Raw genomic sequence first — 19,074 nt, 5'->3', positions numbered from 1 at the left:
CCTCCCTACCCTACCTACCTACTTACTTACCCACCCTCCCTACCTACTTACTTATCTATCCACCCTACCCTACCTACCTATTTACTTACCCACCCTCCCTACCCTACCTACCTTCTTACTTACCCACCCTCCCTACCCTACCTACCTTCTTACTTACCCACCCTCCCTACCCTACCTACCTTTTTACTTACCCACCCTCCCTACCCTACCTACCTTCTTACTTACCCACCCTCCCTACCCTACCTACCTTCTTACTTACCCACCCTCCCTACCCTACCTACCTTCTTACTTACTCACCCTCTCTACCCTACCTACCTTCTTACTTATCTACCCACCCTACTTACCTACTTACTTCTAATAAAAGCTAGTGAGTGGCAATTTGAATATATCTGAATGTGGGGTGGGGGGGGGGGGTGATATATTGGAATTAGGGTCTTGGTTTTATCCAATGTGACTTACAATTGTTACCATACACAATCCAAGCAACTGAGTTTAAGGGTTTTGCCAAAGGGCCCAACTGTGGCAAATTGGCATTGGTGGGGTTTGAACCAACAACATTCTGATTACTAGTCCAGTAGCTTATCCAATAACTCTATAAAGATGTAAAAAATGTATTTGTGTTTAATTATCTTATTCTTACACCTAATTTCAAATTAGGGTGAAGACACAGCAGCTAAGGAAATGTACTATTGATCAGAAGGTTGAGGGTTCAAGCTCCATCATAGCCAAGCCGCCATTGCCGGTCCCTCAAGCTTATGAAACATGATACTTGCTTGCAGTCACCCTCAAACTCATTATTACTGAGGTTTGTATAAGGAGATGATCCTATTTTTGAAGATGTTGATTTCTCCAATATGCTTCACACATGCTCGGTTGTATGAGGTTTTATAGGACCAGAACACTGAGCTCCATCTGTATATTGATTTATTTTTCTTTTTGTAATATAATATATACTGGAGATAAAAAAGGATAGTATGAATCGGTCCTTGCCCTCTTCTCCTGCCTCCCCTCGCGAGCTCCTCTGTGCCCAGGGAACAAAGAACAACATTCTTTATATTCGACTTTCTAAGCTTTTTCTTCTTCCTCTCGTCTATCCAGAACATCTTTGATGAATTAGCTAAGCATTGAATAATCGTGTTTTACATGCTACTCTGTGTCCATTTTGTTAAATTCAATCATCAAAGAGTCATCAGACAAAGCTGGGTGGACATCAAACAAAGAAACAGGGAATGGCCCGAGCATTAGATGGCTCTCACAGCGGACAGAAGAAGAATATATAAAGAATGTGAGCCACATGAATAAAACACCGGCGCAACTCATTTTTCTGTCTTTCTCTAAAAAAATAATCACTTCCTCGAAATGACTTGAAGACAGACGGCGAGTTAAAAAGCAGCGCCATTAAAATAATAATGACAGCTCTGCCGCGCGGTCGACCACAAACGCATTAAAAATGGATTTGATTTTTTAGCAGAAACAGACTCTAGGCTGATTTTAGTCGGTAGGCCGGAGCTGGAGGAGGCTTACTTGGCCAGTCAGGCAGAAAATTGGAAACTTTAAGCTACAGTGAGTCATTAACAAAGTCAAACACGAAACAAAAGCAAGGTTATATCTGCCGGGATTAGTCCTCAATGTAATCTCTGTTTCAGCAAAAACTGATTTCACTTCAGTGAAGCTGAAAAATTACACTCAGTCTTATCAGGGGCTTGCATGGCCGATGAACTGACCAACCTACAGGCACCGGCAGGTCCAGAGATACCGCAACAAAAGAGATTTCACAATCTGAAAGTATCAGAGTGAAGTTTTCTTCAGTTTCCTTCAATTGAAAATCCAAACAGGAACGGCAGGAACCGACTTCTGCAGGTTTCTCTAGGCTACCAAAACCAGGCTACCAGGCCTACCTAAACTCACTCACTCACTCACTTTCTTAACCGCTTATCCAATCAGGCTCGCGGGGGGTGCTGGACACCCTAGACGGGGCGCCAGTCCATTGCAGGGCAGACACACATACACACACCCATTCACCTATAGGGCAATTTTGTATCTCCAATTAACCTGACTGCATGTTTTTGGACTGTGGGAGGAAACCGGAGCACCCGGAGGAAACCCACGCAGACACAGGAAGAACATGCAAACTCTGCACAGAAAGGACCCGGACCGCCCCACCTGGGGATCGAATCCAGGATCTTCTTGCTGTGAGGCGACACTGCTACCCACCGAGCCACCGCCTTCCTAAACTGGACAGTCGCAAATTGGGAAAAATATCACCTATGGGGAAAATTTAAGTATCTGGTTTTGGTAGTGTTATTTTTTTACTTTTTTAGGATTTTAACGTCATGTTTTACACTTTGGTTACATCCATGACAGTACAGGTAGTTACTCATTACACAAGATTCATCAGTTCAAGTTTAATATCAAACACAGTCATGGACAATTTTGTATCTCCAATTCACCTCACTTGAATGTCTATGTACTGTGGGAGGAAACCCACACAGACACGGGAGAACATGCAAACTCCACACAAAAAGACCCGAACCGCTCCACCTGATAATCCAACCTAGGACCTTTTTGCTGTGAGGCGACAGTGCTACCCACGAGCCACCCTTGGAAGGAAATCTGAGGAGCCAGAGAAAACTAACAACAACAACGTGGGTAGAACATATTTAAATTCTCACAGACAAGGAAAACTTGGCTGAGTATTAGGTCTTTGGCAGAGCTGAGATTGGAACCCGCAACCTTCTAGTTGGTAACCCACAGCTCCACACACTAGGCTACCACTGTCCCTTTTAGTAACAGTTCAAGCTGGGGGCAGTGTATCCTCAGGGTTACAAAGGTCCATCCTTGGGACTTACAATCTCAAGTTTTCAGTTGTGTTAAGTAAAATATCAAGGTGTGCACAAACTTTTGGTAACTTGTCTTTCTCCTCTGAGAAACCACAGAACCTCCACATTCTCCCCCTTCTGAATGTTAAACAAGCCCAACACCCCTAACCTTTAACTTGATTCTGTCTGTCCCGGCAACATCTACTTAAACTCCTCATACAATAAACTGTAAGCTTACTCTGACAACTTTCAAACAGTTCTCTAAACTAAAATAAGAATGTAATTTGAACTAAAATAAATAAGTAGGTAGAGTTCACATGTCATATTAAGTAATTTTAACAAATTCCGCTCAAACTTATTACAAACTAATTTCTCTTTGTTGATGTAACTTACAATTGTACGTTTCTGATCCACAATACTAACTAATTCTGTTAACGCATACGCACTTCAGGTCAGTGGCGTTTGCTACGGGGTTTCCCTGTCTCGGTAGGGGGTTAAACATGTTTTTGAGAGATCGCTAGCATAGAGTAAAGAAAGTCATTTACATCAGCGGTTAAAGGTCTGTGAATATGAAGCTATTGTTATTGTAGGAATATTAGCTGGAGAAATATGTGAAAATAAATGTAAAACAATGTTTGGAAGCCCAGAACAGCTGGGGAGAGAGTAAAGCTGGTTGTTTTCTGGCAGTATGTTAGCGTGCTAGCTAGCTAATTTTTAGTTAGTTTGTTTGTTTATTAGGATTGTAACGTCATGTTTTACACTTTGGTTACATTAATGACAGGAATGGTAGTTACTCGTTACACAAGATTCATCAGTTCACAAGGTTATATCAAACACAGTCATGGACAATCTTGTATCTCCAACTCACCTCACTTGCATGTCTTTGGACTGTGGGAGGAAACCGGAGCAGACACGGGGAGAACAAGCAAACTCCACACAGAAAGGACCCGGACCGCCCCACCTGGGGATCGAACCCAGAACCTTCTTGCTGTGAGGCAACAGTGCTACCCACTGAACCACCCACTGAACATAGGTTGTTTAGTAAGTTATTTAGTAAGCTATTTTGCTGTTAAATTGCATATTGTTGTTTGCATGTTGTATTTTACCCCATTCTGTTTAATAAACGTTTTTAATAATGCTCACCTTGTTTCATAAAGATAGTTCTTTACAACTTTAGCTTAAAATACATTTTTTGAACTTGTGATAGCTTTTGTTCTCCCAGCTAACATTGTTTTGTTCTGTAATCGATTCTATGGACAAACAAAATAATTTTTAAGTGGACTCATCATTTAACTTAATATTTTGAGTTGGGCAGATTTTAGATAAGATAAGATCTCTCTTATGGTATTTTAAAGTTATTTTAAATTTAGTCATCTTGTTAACATTTTAACAATTTAATTTTTGACCAGTAAGAATTATTGTTTCTCTAATACGTCCTGGTATATTGATCAATTCATGTTTATTTCAGTGACATGTTACATTCAGGAATGATTTACATTTCTACCCAAACTACTTAGAATTATGACTGAATATAAATAGAAAAACTGAGAATTAGGGGCCTTGATCAGGGGCCAGCTGTGGACACAGTATTTAAAAACTCCAGCAGTGCTGCTGTGTCTGATCCACTCATACCAGCACAACATACACTAACACACCACCACCATGTCAGTGTCACTGCAGTGCTGAGAATGATCCACCACCCAAATAATACCTGCTCTGTGGTGTTCCTGTGGGGGTCCTGACCATTGAAGAACAGGGTGAAAGCAGGCTAAAAAGTATGCAGAGAAACAGATGGACTACAGTCAGTAATTGTAGAGCTACAACATTCTCCTATATGGTAAGTGGAGCTGACAAAATGGACAGTGAGTGTAGACACAAGGAGGTGGTTTTAATGTTATGGCTGATTGGTGTATACATGTCTCCTATTTTACACATGGGTAAGAAAGACAACATTTCCCAAAAGTGCTGTTTTATGGACATTTCCAGGTCGCTTAAGGCCAACAGAACCACACAGCAATTGCCCACAACACTGGGCGTCTAAAGCTGTGTAGCCCGAATACCAAGCAGCAGTAAAATCAAACCGTGGAACCGACAGTAGATAGGAGGAAAGTTTACTGATTTTAAATCAGCAACACTGGATAACAACAAGGGAGCTGATGAGCGACGCCACCGCTCCTGGTTCACCGCTTTCCCCGCTGGTTCTGGCAGGGTCCGGGCAAGCAAGATGGGAACTGTCGAACTAATTAAACGTCTCCTCTGACAGCCAGAAAGCGAGACGAGCCAAGGAGCAGAGCAGAGAGAAGGCAGGCAGACAGGATTCAGTAATTGAATCACAGAGTGGGAATTCAATCAGGAACGACACAGAATATCAATAGAGACCGTGGGGGTGGCAGCGGGACCACGCATAGGCAGCTGTTCAAGATGACAGACTGAAGATGAGAGAAAAACGCTGGGCACAATGACAGAGGAAACAAAAGGAAAGAAAGAGACTATTCCGAACCACCAGGGTATACATTTTGGAGAGCATAGCGAGTGAGACTGAGCCCCAGTGCCCGCAATGAAGGGCATCATTTCTCAATTACACCATCGGTGCCCATTTCAACTTACATGGAAACTACAAATAAGACTTTGTGCTTCTGTTGATGAAGTTTTATGAAATATGTGCCCAATACTTTAAAGCGGCATCACTGTAGTGTGCCAAGGATGGAACCGGGAGCCGAGACACAACAACAACTTGACTGAACAACAAATTAACATTTACATATTCTGCATTCATCCAAAGCGACCTACAGACAGACCTGTGACAGTAAACAGTCTAAGCAATTGAGGGTTAAGGGCCCTGCTCAAGGGCCCAACAGCAGCAACCTGGCAGTGGTAGGGCTTGAACCAGCGGCCTTTTGATTACTAGTCCACTAACCTAACCGCTAGGGTCGTGGTGGGTCTGATTAACTGGGCAAAAGGTAGGAAGCACCCCGGACAGGTCACTAGTCCATTACAGAGCAAACACCCCCCCCCCCCCACCCCCCCAACACACACACACACACAACCATACCTAGAGGGACTTTATTAGCTTTGTACTGTGGGGTGAAACCAGAGCTCCCCCCCAAAAAAAACCCATACAGAAACAGAGAGAACATGCAAACTCCACAAATAGGAGAAACTGGGGAAAAAAAAGGAAAAACTGAAAATTAGTGGCCTTTATCAGAGGTGGGGCTTAAACCAGCAAACTTGTGATTACTTGTCTAGTACGTGAACCACTGAGCTACTACTACCCTATAATGTAGATCATGATGCTCCCACCACCATACATCACAGTAGGTATTGTGCTTTTGAGATCATCAGATTTTCGTCTGACCACTGTTTTTATTTGTTTTATTTTATTCTTTTTATTCTATTTAGGGTCATGGTGGGTGTGGTCCACTGGGCAAAAGGCAGGAAACACCCCGGACAGATCGCCAGTCCATTACAGAGCCAACACACTCACACACACACACACACACACACACACACACAGATCATGTTCTTAAGATTTTTTGTTTCGTCTGACCATTGTCATGTTCTGTTTTATTCTTTTTATTCTATTTAGGGTCGTGGTGGGTTTGATTCACTGGGCAAAAGGTAGGAAACACCCTGGTCAGTTCGCCTGTCTATCACAGAGCCAACACACACACACACACACACACACTAGGGAAACTTTATTAGCTTCAGTTAACCTGACTACATGTCTTTGTACTGAGGGAGGAAACCGAAGCACCCAGAGAAAACCCATGCAGACACGGGGAGAACATGCAAACTCCACACAGAAGGGACCCGGACCGACCCACCTGGGAATCAAACCTGTCCGGTCACATTAGTACCAAATAACAAATGGAAAAAGAAAATGTAAAGTACAAAATAGAAATAGAGATAAAACTTTAAGTAGATATTAAATTAAATGAGTGTTAAGTATTGAGTAATTTATTCTATTTTGGGGCGGCATGGTGGCTCGGTGGGTAGCACTCAAGAAGGTCCTGGGTTTGATCCCCAGGTCGGGCGATCCGGGTCCTTTCTGTGTGGAGTTTGCATGTTCTCCCCGTGTCTGCATGGGTTTTCTCCGGGAGCTCCGGTTTCCTCCCACAGTCCAAAAACATGCAGTCAGGTTAATTGGAGACACTAAATTGTCCAGGACTGTGTTTGATATAACCTTGTGAACTGATGAATCTTGTGTAACGAGTAACTACCGTTCCTGTCATGAATGTAACCAAAGTGTAAAACATGATGTTAAAATAATAATAAATAAGTAATATATTCTATTTTAATAATTATTTTTAAACATTAAATGTCTTAAATGTTGTTTTCATTTAAGTCTTGGGGCTAACGCTCCATGCTTAATGTTTTAAAAAGCAAAGTTAAATTTGTCTTCTTTTTTATGCTGATCTAAAAAAATGATGCAATCTGTGGCTCAAAAACCCCTGAAACTATTCGATCTGAGAGATTTGTGATCCGTTACACTTCTAGTAATGCATTTCTGTCAATAAACAGCCTTTGGATGTAAAGATTTGCTAATAAAGATGTAAATGATCTCAAACCAAAAACAGTTTTTTGCTGATGGCATTAAAAAGTTGGTACGATGCTGGAAAAATGCATCAGAAAGTGACGATGTAGAAAAGTGATGTAATGTATTATTAAAATTCTTAATAAATAGAGTTAAAAAAAAGATATATACTGATAAAACCACCTCCTTGTTTCTACACTCACTGTCCATTTGACTGCAGTGACACTGACTGCTGCTGGAGTTTTTAAATACCATGTCCACTCACTGTGCACTCTATTAGACACTTCTACCTAGTTGGTCCACCTTGTAGATGTAAAGTCAGAGACGATCGCTCATCTATTGCTGCTGTTTGAGTTGGTCATGTTCTAGACCTTCATCAGTAGTCACAGGACGCTGTTGGCTGGATATACTTTTGGTTGGTAGACGATTCTCAGTCCAGCAGTGATAGTGAGGTAGTTAAAAACTCCATCCATGTCTGATCCACTCATACCAGCACAACACACACTAACACACCACCACCATGTCAGTGTCACATCAGTGCTGAGAATGATCCACCACCCAAATAATACCTGCTCTGTGGTGGTCCTGTGGGGGTCCTAACCATTGAAGAACAGCATGAAAGAGAGGCACAACAAAGCATGCAGAGAAACAGATGAACTACAGTCAGTAATTGTAGAACTACAAAGTGCTTCTATATGGTAAGTGGAGCTAATAAAATGGACAGTGAGTGTAGAAACAAGGAGGTGGTTTTAATGTTATGGCTGATCAGTGTATAAAGTTGATGCATACGCATGTATGGTGGCTTCTGCAATTATCAACATTTTACGTGAAAATGATCGGAATGTTTCTCCTACAAACACTGTTATTGGATTTTACATCCATGATGCTAATAAATCAGTCTATAGTTTGAACATGTCCTTGAATGTTTTACTCGACTCTGATCTATATCCTCACTGAAAGGTCAGGTGACCTCATATAGACACTGTGTCACAGATGCTGAGATACAGGCTGTCAGACCCTCCGCTCGTCAATACCAGTTGAAATGTCAAATCTATACTGCTGAGTCTGGCATAGGTGAATGTACTGATTTTCTGAGATGTTTTGACAGAAATATAATGCATTTAAAATCTAATAACCTCTTTACCCTTTAATGTATTATTTACTGACACTCACCACCTACCCCTAAAACCTATTTCTCCAGATTTTTCCAATTTCAATTGGAATTGCAATTCACTTGTCGTTTCCACCACCCCTGTGTGGAGATGCAGACTGTTCCCTGTGTGAATCATCCACCACTAACGCAGGAACCTCGACCAGACAGCAGAGCTAACATTTCTTCATCTGTGTCTGTTAAGATGCCCAGTCAGGTTAATAGACCTAACGACATCAACAAAGAGCAGCATGACCATTATACGAGAGTTCTTCAAAAAGTTTTCACACTTTTAAAACTCTATTTATTAAGAATTTTAAACACAAACTAGAGAGTTGCATTTCCTGAAGAAAATGCGAGTGTGATTGCTGTGCGGGCGGGTGCGCGTATCCCCATGCTGTATCCAGGTCGGGGTGTCATCAGTGGGCCGAATGATTTAGAGTTGGAACGGCGTTGATATCTCGAAATATAAAAAAATGGGCGTGGCAGGCGGGGTTGTGTATTTGCCCATGCTGTATCCAAGTTGGGGTATCATCAGTGGGCTAAACAATTTAGGGTTGGAACGGCATTGATATCTCAAAATATTAAAAAAAACGGGCGTGGCAGGCGGGTGGGGCTGCGTATGCCCATACTGTATCCAAGTTGGGGTGTCATTAACTGGCCGGATGATTTACAGTTGGAATGGCGTTGATATCTCAAAATTTCCAAAAAATGAATGGAAGTAAATGGTACAAAAAAACGGGCGTGACGGGCGAACGGGCAGGTGGATCCAAAAGCTGTTAACAAGCATTGTTGTCATTAACAGGTCGGCCGATTTAGAGTTGGAACGGTGTCGATATCTCGAAAATTGTAGACGAAAAAAGCCTGACAATTTGGCCAAAAAACGGTAAAAACGGGCGTGGTGGGCAAACGGGCGGCCGGATCAAACAGCTTTCTTTACGAAGTGGTGTCATTAACGGGCCGGATGATTTCGAGTTGGAACGGCGTCGATATCTCAAACTTTTTCAAAAATGAATGGAAGTCAATGGAAATTTTTTTTGGAAAGACGGGCGTGGCGGGCGAACGGGTGGGCGGATCCAAAAGCTGTATACAAGCTTTCCCAAATGGGCCGGACGATTTGGTGCTGGAACGGGGTCGATATTTCGAAAACTGTGAACTGTGACGAAGAAAGCCGGACAAAAAGCGGTGGAATAATAATAATATGACTAACGGATAACAGCAGTAGTGTAATAACATCACTTTTCTACATCGTTACATTCCGATGCATTTTTCCAGCGTCGTACCAACTTTTTAAAGCCATCAGCAAAAATAGTTTTTGGTTGAGTGTGTAGCCACTGATGCAGCTCTGCTTTCACATCATCATCACATGAAAATCTTCTTCCCCTTAAAGCTTCTTTGAGCGTCCAAAAAGGTGGAAATCAGATGGAGCTAAATCTGGACTATAAGCGTCTCTCAGACACGACTATGATTACGACTCCTTATATAAATCTTGACCTTAAATCTATATGTAGTGCCAAAGTCAAGTCAAGCCAAATCTATTTGTAAACCTTTTTACTATAGACATCGGCACTGTCGCCACACAGCAAGTAGGTCCTGGGTTCGATCCGGTGGTTTCAACTTACATGGAAACTACAAATAAGACTTTGTGCTTCTGTTGATGAAGTTTTATGAAATATGTGCCCAATACTTTAAAGCGGCATCACTGTAGTGTGCCAAGGATGGAACCGGGAGCCGAGACACAACAACAACTTGACTGAACAACAAATTAACATTTACATATTCTGCATTCATCCAAAGCGACCTACAGACAGACCTGTGACAGTAAACAGTCTAAGCAATTGAGGGTTAAGGGCCCTGCTCAAGGGCCCAACAGCAGCAACCTGGCAGTGGTAGGGCTTGAACCAGCGGCCTTTTGATTACTAGTCCACTAACCTAACCGCTAGGGTCGTGGTGGGTCTGATTAACTGGGCAAAAGGTAGGAAGCACCCCGGACAGGTCACTAGTCCATTACAGAGCAAACACCCCCCCCCCCCACCCCCCCAACACACACACACACACAACCATACCTAGAGGGACTTTATTAGCTTTGTACTGTGGGGTGAAACCAGAGCTCCCCCCCAAAAAAAACCCATACAGAAACAGAGAGAACATGCAAACTCCACAAATAGGAGAAACTGGGGAAAAAAAAGGAAAAACTGAAAATTAGTGGCCTTTATCAGAGGTGGGGCTTAAACCAGCAAACTTGTGATTACTTGTCTAGTACGTGAACCACTGAGCTACTACTACCCTATAATGTAGATCATGATGCTCCCACCACCATACATCACAGTAGGTATTGTGCTTTTGAGATCATCAGATTTTCGTCTGACCACTGTTTTTATTTGTTTTATTTTATTCTTTTTATTCTATTTAGGGTCATGGTGGGTGTGGTCCACTGGGCAAAAGGCAGGAAACACCCCGGACAGATCGCCAGTCCATTACAGAGCCAACACACTCACACACACACACACACACACACACACACACAGATCATGTTCTTAAGATTTTTTGTTTCGTCTGACCATTGTCATGTTCTGTTTTATTCTTTTTATTCTATTTAGGGTCGTGGTGGGTTTGATTCACTGGGCAAAAGGTAGGAAACACCCTGGTCAGTTCGCCTGTCTATCACAGAGCCAACACACACACACACACACACACACTAGGGAAACTTTATTAGCTTCAGTTAACCTGACTACATGTCTTTGTACTGAGGGAGGAAACCGAAGCACCCAGAGAAAACCCATGCAGACACGGGGAGAACATGCAAACTCCACACAGAAGGGACCCGGACCGACCCACCTGGGAATCAAACCTGTCCGGTCACATTAGTACCAAATAACAAATGGAAAAAGAAAATGTAAAGTACAAAATAGAAATAGAGATAAAACTTTAAGTAGATATTAAATTAAATGAGTGTTAAGTATTGAGTAATTTATTCTATTTTGGGGCGGCATGGTGGCTCGGTGGGTAGCACTCAAGAAGGTCCTGGGTTTGATCCCCAGGTCGGGCGATCCGGGTCCTTTCTGTGTGGAGTTTGCATGTTCTCCCCGTGTCTGCATGGGTTTTCTCCGGGAGCTCCGGTTTCCTCCCACAGTCCAAAAACATGCAGTCAGGTTAATTGGAGACACTAAATTGTCCAGGACTGTGTTTGATATAACCTTGTGAACTGATGAATCTTGTGTAACGAGTAACTACCGTTCCTGTCATGAATGTAACCAAAGTGTAAAACATGATGTTAAAATAATAATAAATAAGTAATATATTCTATTTTAATAATTATTTTTAAACATTAAATGTCTTAAATGTTGTTTTCATTTAAGTCTTGGGGCTAACGCTCCATGCTTAATGTTTTAAAAAGCAAAGTTAAATTTGTCTTCTTTTTTATGCTGATCTAAAAAAATGATGCAATCTGTGGCTCAAAAACCCCTGAAACTATTCGATCTGAGAGATTTGTGATCCGTTACACTTCTAGTAATGCATTTCTGTCAATAAACAGCCTTTGGATGTAAAGATTTGCTAATAAAGATGTAAATGATCTCAAACCAAAAACAGTTTTTTGCTGATGGCATTAAAAAGTTGGTACGATGCTGGAAAAATGCATCAGAAAGTGACGATGTAGAAAAGTGATGTAATGTATTATTAAAATTCTTAATAAATAGAGTTAAAAAAAAGATATATACTGATAAAACCACCTCCTTGTTTCTACACTCACTGTCCATTTGACTGCAGTGACACTGACTGCTGCTGGAGTTTTTAAATACCATGTCCACTCACTGTGCACTCTATTAGACACTTCTACCTAGTTGGTCCACCTTGTAGATGTAAAGTCAGAGACGATCGCTCATCTATTGCTGCTGTTTGAGTTGGTCATGTTCTAGACCTTCATCAGTAGTCACAGGACGCTGTTGGCTGGATATACTTTTGGTTGGTAGACGATTCTCAGTCCAGCAGTGATAGTGAGGTAGTTAAAAACTCCATCCATGTCTGATCCACTCATACCAGCACAACACACACTAACACACCACCACCATGTCAGTGTCACATCAGTGCTGAGAATGATCCACCACCCAAATAATACCTGCTCTGTGGTGGTCCTGTGGGGGTCCTAACCATTGAAGAACAGCATGAAAGAGAGGCACAACAAAGCATGCAGAGAAACAGATGAACTACAGTCAGTAATTGTAGAACTACAAAGTGCTTCTATATGGTAAGTGGAGCTAATAAAATGGACAGTGAGTGTAGAAACAAGGAGGTGGTTTTAATGTTATGGCTGATCAGTGTATAAAGTTGATGCATACGCATGTATGGTGGCTTCTGCAATTATCAACATTTTACGTGAAAATGATCGGAATGTTTCTCCTACAAACACTGTTATTGGATTTTACATCCATGATGCTAATAAATCAGTCTATAGTTTGAACATGTCCTTGAATGTTTTACTCGACTCTGATCTATATCCTCACTGAAAGGTCAGGTGACCTCATATAGACACTGTGTCACAGATGCTGAGATACAGGCTGTCAGACCCTCCGCTCGTCAATACCAGTTGAAATGTCAAATCTATACTGCTGAGTCTGGCATAGGTGAATGTACTGATTTTCTGAGATGTTTTGACAGAAATATAATGCATTTAAAATCTAATAACCTCTTTACCCTTTAATGTATTATTTACTGACACTCACCACCTACCCCTAAAACCTATTTCTCCAGATTTTTCCAATTTCAATTGGAATTGCAATTCACTTGTCGTTTCCACCACCCCTGTGTGGAGATGCAGACTGTTCCCTGTGTGAATCATCCACCACTAACGCAGGAACCTCGACCAGACAGCAGAGCTAACATTTCTTCATCTGTGTCTGTTAAGATGCCCAGTCAGGTTAATAGACCTAACGACATCAACAAAGAGCAGCATGACCATTATACGAGAGTTCTTCAAAAAGTTTTCACACTTTTAAAACTCTATTTATTAAGAATTTTAAACACAAACTAGAGAGTTGCATTTCCTGAAGAAAATGCGAGTGTGATTGCTGTGCGGGCGGGTGCGCGTATCCCCATGCTGTATCCAGGTCGGGGTGTCATCAGTGGGCCGAATGATTTAGAGTTGGAACGGCGTTGATATCTCGAAATATAAAAAAATGGGCGTGGCAGGCGGGGTTGTGTATTTGCCCATGCTGTATCCAAGTTGGGGTATCATCAGTGGGCTAAACAATTTAGGGTTGGAACGGCATTGATATCTCAAAATATTAAAAAAAACGGGCGTGGCAGGCGGGTGGGGCTGCGTATGCCCATACTGTATCCAAGTTGGGGTGTCATTAACTGGCCGGATGATTTACAGTTGGAATGGCGTTGATATCTCAAAATTTCCAAAAAATGAATGGAAGTAAATGGTACAAAAAAACGGGCGTGACGGGCGAACGGGCAGGTGGATCCAAAAGCTGTTAACAAGCATTGTTGTCATTAACAGGTCGGCCGATTTAGAGTTGGAACGGTGTCGATATCTCGAAAATTGTAGACGAAAAAAGCCTGACAATTTGGCCAAAAAACGGTAAAAACGGGCGTGGTGGGCAAACGGGCGGCCGGATCAAACAGCTTTCTTTACGAAGTGGTGTCATTAACGGGCCGGATGATTTCGAGTTGGAACGGCGTCGATATCTCAAACTTTTTCAAAAATGAATGGAAGTCAATGGAAATTTTTTTTGGAAAGACGGGCGTGGCGGGCGAACGGGTGGGCGGATCCAAAAGCTGTATACAAGCTTTCCCAAATGGGCCGGACGATTTGGTGCTGGAACGGGGTCGATATTTCGAAAACTGTGAACTGTGACGAAGAAAGCCGGACAAAAAGCGGTGGAATAATAATAATATGACTAACGGATAACAGCAGTAGTGTAATAACATCACTTTTCTACATCGTTACATTCCGATGCATTTTTCCAGCGTCGTACCAACTTTTTAAAGCCATCAGCAAAAATAGTTTTTGGTTGAGTGTGTAGCCACTGATGCAGCTCTGCTTTCACATCATCATCACATGAAAATCTTCTTCCCCTTAAAGCTTCTTTGAGCGTCCAAAAAGGTGGAAATCAGATGGAGCTAAATCTGGACTATAAGCGTCTCTCAGACACGACTATGATTACGACTCCTTATATAAATCTTGACCTTAAATCTATATGTAGTGCCAAAGTCAAGTCAAGCCAAATCTATTTGTAAACCTTTTTACTATAGACATCGGCACTGTCGCCACACAGCAAGTAGGTCCTGGGTTCGATCCGGTGGTCTGGGTCCTTTCTGTGTGGAGTTTGCATGTTCTCCCCGTGTCTGCGTGGGTTTACTCCGGGTGCTCCGGTTTCTTTCCACAGTACAAAGACGTGCAAGTGAGGTGAATTGAAGATACTAAATTGTCCATGACTGTGTTTGATATAACCTTGTGAAATGATGAACATTGTGTTCCTGTCATGAATGTAACCAAAGTGTAAATGACGTTAAAATCCCAATAAACAAACAAACAATAGACATTGTTTTAAAGCAACTTTACAGCATCCAGGACCAACAGACCAAAAGCCCCTGTTGAGCAAACCAAGGGCAACAGTGGCAAGGCTACAACTGCTTAGAAGTAAAGCTTGGGGGTTCATGTTTATCAAGGTTGATCAGGGATGTTGGATTGCTGTCATTCTGTCGCTCACATTCGATCACTCAGGTTTGTTGGCAGTGTTTGGGGTGAGTCCTCATGGCTGTGGTACCCTCTTTTATTTATGCTGTAATAATAAGGAATGCTGCAGTCCCATGATTTACTGACTTCTTCTTCTTATTTTGTTCATATCATGTTTTCACCCCATGGTGGGTCTGATGTAAGCTTTTCACCCATTTGAGACCTCCAGGCCAACAATGCCATTCCTACTGGACTGTTGGATGTGACGGGAATCTGAAGTGACCACACTCACAATGTCCATAAACTCCCTATCAAACTTTATTCTACAAAAGACTAAACTGAAGGATCATTTATTTATTAATTTATTTATATACAGTGTATCACAAAAGTGAGTACACCCCTCACATTTCTGCAAATATTTTATTATATCTTTTCATGGGACAACACTATAGACATGAAACTTGGATATAACTTAGAGTAGTCAGTGTACAACTTGTATAGCAGTGTAGATTTACTGTCTTCTGAAAATAACTCAACACACAGCCATTAATGTCTAAATGGCTGGCAACATAAGTGAGTACACCCCACAGTGAACATGTCCAAATTGTGCCCAAAGTGTCAATATTTTGTGTGACCACCATTATTATCCAGCACTGCCTTAACCCTCCTGGGCATGGAATTCACCAGAGCTGCACAGGTTGCTACTGGAATCCTCTTCCACTCCTCTATGATGACATCACGGAGCTGGTGGATGTTAGACACCTTGAACTCCTCCACCTTCCACTTGAGGATGTGCCACAGGTGCTCAATTGGGTTTAGTCCATCACCTTTACCTTCAGCTTCCTCAGCAAGGCAGTTGTCATCTTGGAGGTTGTGTTTGGGGTCGTTATCCTGTTGGAAAACTGCCATGAGGCCCAGTTTTCGAAGGGAGGGGATCATGCTCTGTTTCAGAATGTCACAGTACATGTTGGAATTCATGTTTCCCTCAATGAACTGCAGCTCCCCAGTGCCAGCAACACTCATGCAGCCCAAGACCATGATGCTACCACCACCATGCTTGACTGTAGGCAAGATACAGTTGTCTTGGTACTTCTCACCAGGGCGCCGCCACACATGCTGGACACCATCTGAGCCAAACAAGTTTATCTTGGTCTCGTCAGACCACAGGGCATTCCAGTAATCCATGTTCTTGGACTGCTTGTCTTCAGCAAACTGTTTGCGGGCTTTCTTGTGCGTCAGCTTCCTTCTGGGATGACGACCATGCAGACCGAGTTGATGCAGTGTGCGGCGTATGGTCTGAGCACTGACAGGCTGTCCTCCCACGTCTTCAACCTCTGCAGCGATGCTGGCAGCACTCATGTGTCTATTTTTTTAAGCCAACCTCTGGATATGACGCCGAACACGTGGACTCAACTTCTTTGCTCGACCCTGGCGAAGCCTGTTCCGAGTGGAACCTGTCCTGGAAAACCGCTGTATGACCTTGGCCACCATGCTGTAGCTCAGTTTCAGGGTGTTAGCAATCTTCTTATAGCCCAGGCCATCTTTGTGGAGAGCAACAATTCTATTTCTCACATCCTCAGGAGAGTTCTTTGCCATGAGGTGCCATGTTGAATATCCAGTGGCCAGTATGAGAGAATTGTACCCAAAACACCAAATTTAACAGCCCTGCTCCCCATTTACACCTGGGACCTTGACACATGACACCAGGGAGGGACAACGACACATTTGGGCACAATTTGGACATGTTCACTGTGGGGTGTACTCACTTATGTTGCCAGCTATTTAGATATTAATGGCTGTGTGTTGAGTTATTTTCAGAAGACAGTAAATCTACACTGCTATACAAGCTGTACACTGACTACTCTAAGTTATATCCAAGTTTTATGTCTATAGTGTTGTCCCATGAAAAGATATAATGAAATATTTGCAGAAATGTGAGGGGTGTACTCACTTTTGTGATACACTGTATTTTATTAGGATTTTTTAAAATGCATCTTATCCCCTTTTTCTCCCGACTTTAGCGTGTCCGATTGCCCGTTTTCGTCATGCTTCCTCTCCACCAATGCCGACCCCGGCTCTGATTGAGGAGAACGAAGCTAACCGACGCCCCTTCCGACACGTGGGTAGCAGCCGTATGCATTTTATCACCTACACTTTGATGAGTGCATATGCGGATCAGCACTGTGTACGGAGAGACACACCCTGAAAGCACTCTTTTCTCATCTCTGTGCGGGCGCCATCAATCAGCAAGCAGAGGTCGTAGTTGCATTAGTTATGAGAGAGTCCCTATCCGGCTTAATATCCCACCCTTATCTGAACATGTTCATGTGGCCGCTCAGCCCAGCCAGCAGGCAGAGCTGAGACTAGATACAATGTATTCAAGATCCCAGCTCTGGTGTTCTAGCGTGTGTTTTACCACTACGCCACCTGAGCGGCCTACTTTAGTAGGATTTTACCGTCATGTTTTCCACACTTTCATGACAAGATTCATCAGTTCAAGTTTTAATATCAAACAAAGTCATGGACAATTCTGTATCTCCAATTCACCTCACTTGCACGTCTTTGGACTGTGGGAGGAAACCAGAGCTCCCAAAGGAAACCCACACAGACTAGGGAAGAACATGCAAACTTCAGACAGAAAGGACCCAAACTTCAGCTATTTTGTATGTGTTTATTTAATCTAATTTAAATTCATCTCAGTACTGGCCTCCAGAATAAGAAAGTGACAAAAGTCTCAGAAAAACATCAAAACAAACTACAGGCATCTCAAATCTCCGGTTTGTTCATGACTCCGCAATGTAAAGTACACCAGGCAAAAATGAGATTCATAAAAACATAGCAAGGATCAAAGGAACATATACGTACAAGTTTCCTATATGCAATAACAAAGACAATCAGAACGAAGCAATAACGTTCAGAGCACGCTACGTGAGCGCGGGATTAAAAACTCACCTCTTCTTGTCGGCCTCATATCTGCTGATTAGTTTCTGAAGGCCTCCGTTCTTGAAGCCCTGGGAGTGAGCGGCAGGAGCTCCGACCGTGATCACGTCGTAGAAGGAGTCTGCCAGAGCAAAATAACAAACATATATTAGCGCTGAGCCGGCTGACCTTTCTCACTCGGCCTGGGCCTGAATTTAAAGCAGGATTAATGTTTTGAGGAGAAGATCTGATCCACACAAACACCTTTATGGTAATAATAGTGGAAGTTTGCAGCAGTGTTTTCTTTCTGGTGTCAGGCTAATGTTTAATGGATGATGATAATGAGAAACTGTCTGTCTGTGTTAAACCGTCTCTCATGGTTGCTAAACTAAACCGCCAATTGTCTTTGAGCACACTGTGTTCACCTAATGTGAACCCTTAATCTCCACTTAAACTGTTGAGCTAATTATGTGGGTAGTTTAGCATTCCGGTAATTAATCCCTTTTTTGTGCTCACCCTGGGTCAGATGAAATCATGGATATTTTTTTTCTTGTCTCTGTGCTGCTATGAGATTATTCACAGCTATTTGGTTTGGAATAATGGAAGGACATTAGCGGAGACCCCTCTGTCTTTCAGCACTGACAAAACTAATGAAGATTGTCTGAATTAACCATTAACAGGGGGGTGGGGTGGGGGTGGGAGTATTCAATCTGATCACGTTTTAAATCCGTTATCTGAAATACAATCCAGTGCACTATGTAGGGAACATAAATCCGTGATCTGATACACAATCTAGTGCACTATGTAGGGAACATTAATGTGTTTGTAACGCGAACAGTTAGCTTAATAGCCCAGTTAGCAGCTCCTAAAAGTTCTGTTATTACCCATAATCCTTTGGTGTGTGCAAGAGGTTTTTAATTTCTTTTTTTTCCCTTCGGAGGTTCTTGCCTTCTTTTTCTTGTTGTTCTTG

The 19,074-nt window shown here is 42.4% G+C and overlaps 1 protein-coding gene across 3 annotated transcripts in view; it reads right to left on the bottom strand.

The window, feature by feature from the left end:
- Positions 1–19,074, bottom strand: part of inpp4b (inositol polyphosphate-4-phosphatase type II B) — a 422,536-nt gene that overhangs the window by 60,150 nt on the left and 343,312 nt on the right. For all 3 annotated transcript variants that reach the window (XM_062996233.1, XM_062996234.1, XM_062996232.1), the window contains one exon: positions 18,138–18,246. In XM_062996233.1, coding sequence (XP_062852303.1) covers positions 18,138–18,246 — 109 coding nt within the window. The remainder of the gene's footprint in view (positions 1–18,137; positions 18,247–19,074) is intronic.

The sequence above is a fragment of the Trichomycterus rosablanca genome, chromosome 5, assembly GCF_030014385.1.
Source record: "Trichomycterus rosablanca isolate fTriRos1 chromosome 5, fTriRos1.hap1, whole genome shotgun sequence".
In the NCBI taxonomy this organism is placed as follows: Eukaryota; Metazoa; Chordata; class Actinopteri; order Siluriformes; family Trichomycteridae; genus Trichomycterus; species Trichomycterus rosablanca.
This window is presented reverse-complemented; position numbering and strand designations above follow the sequence as displayed.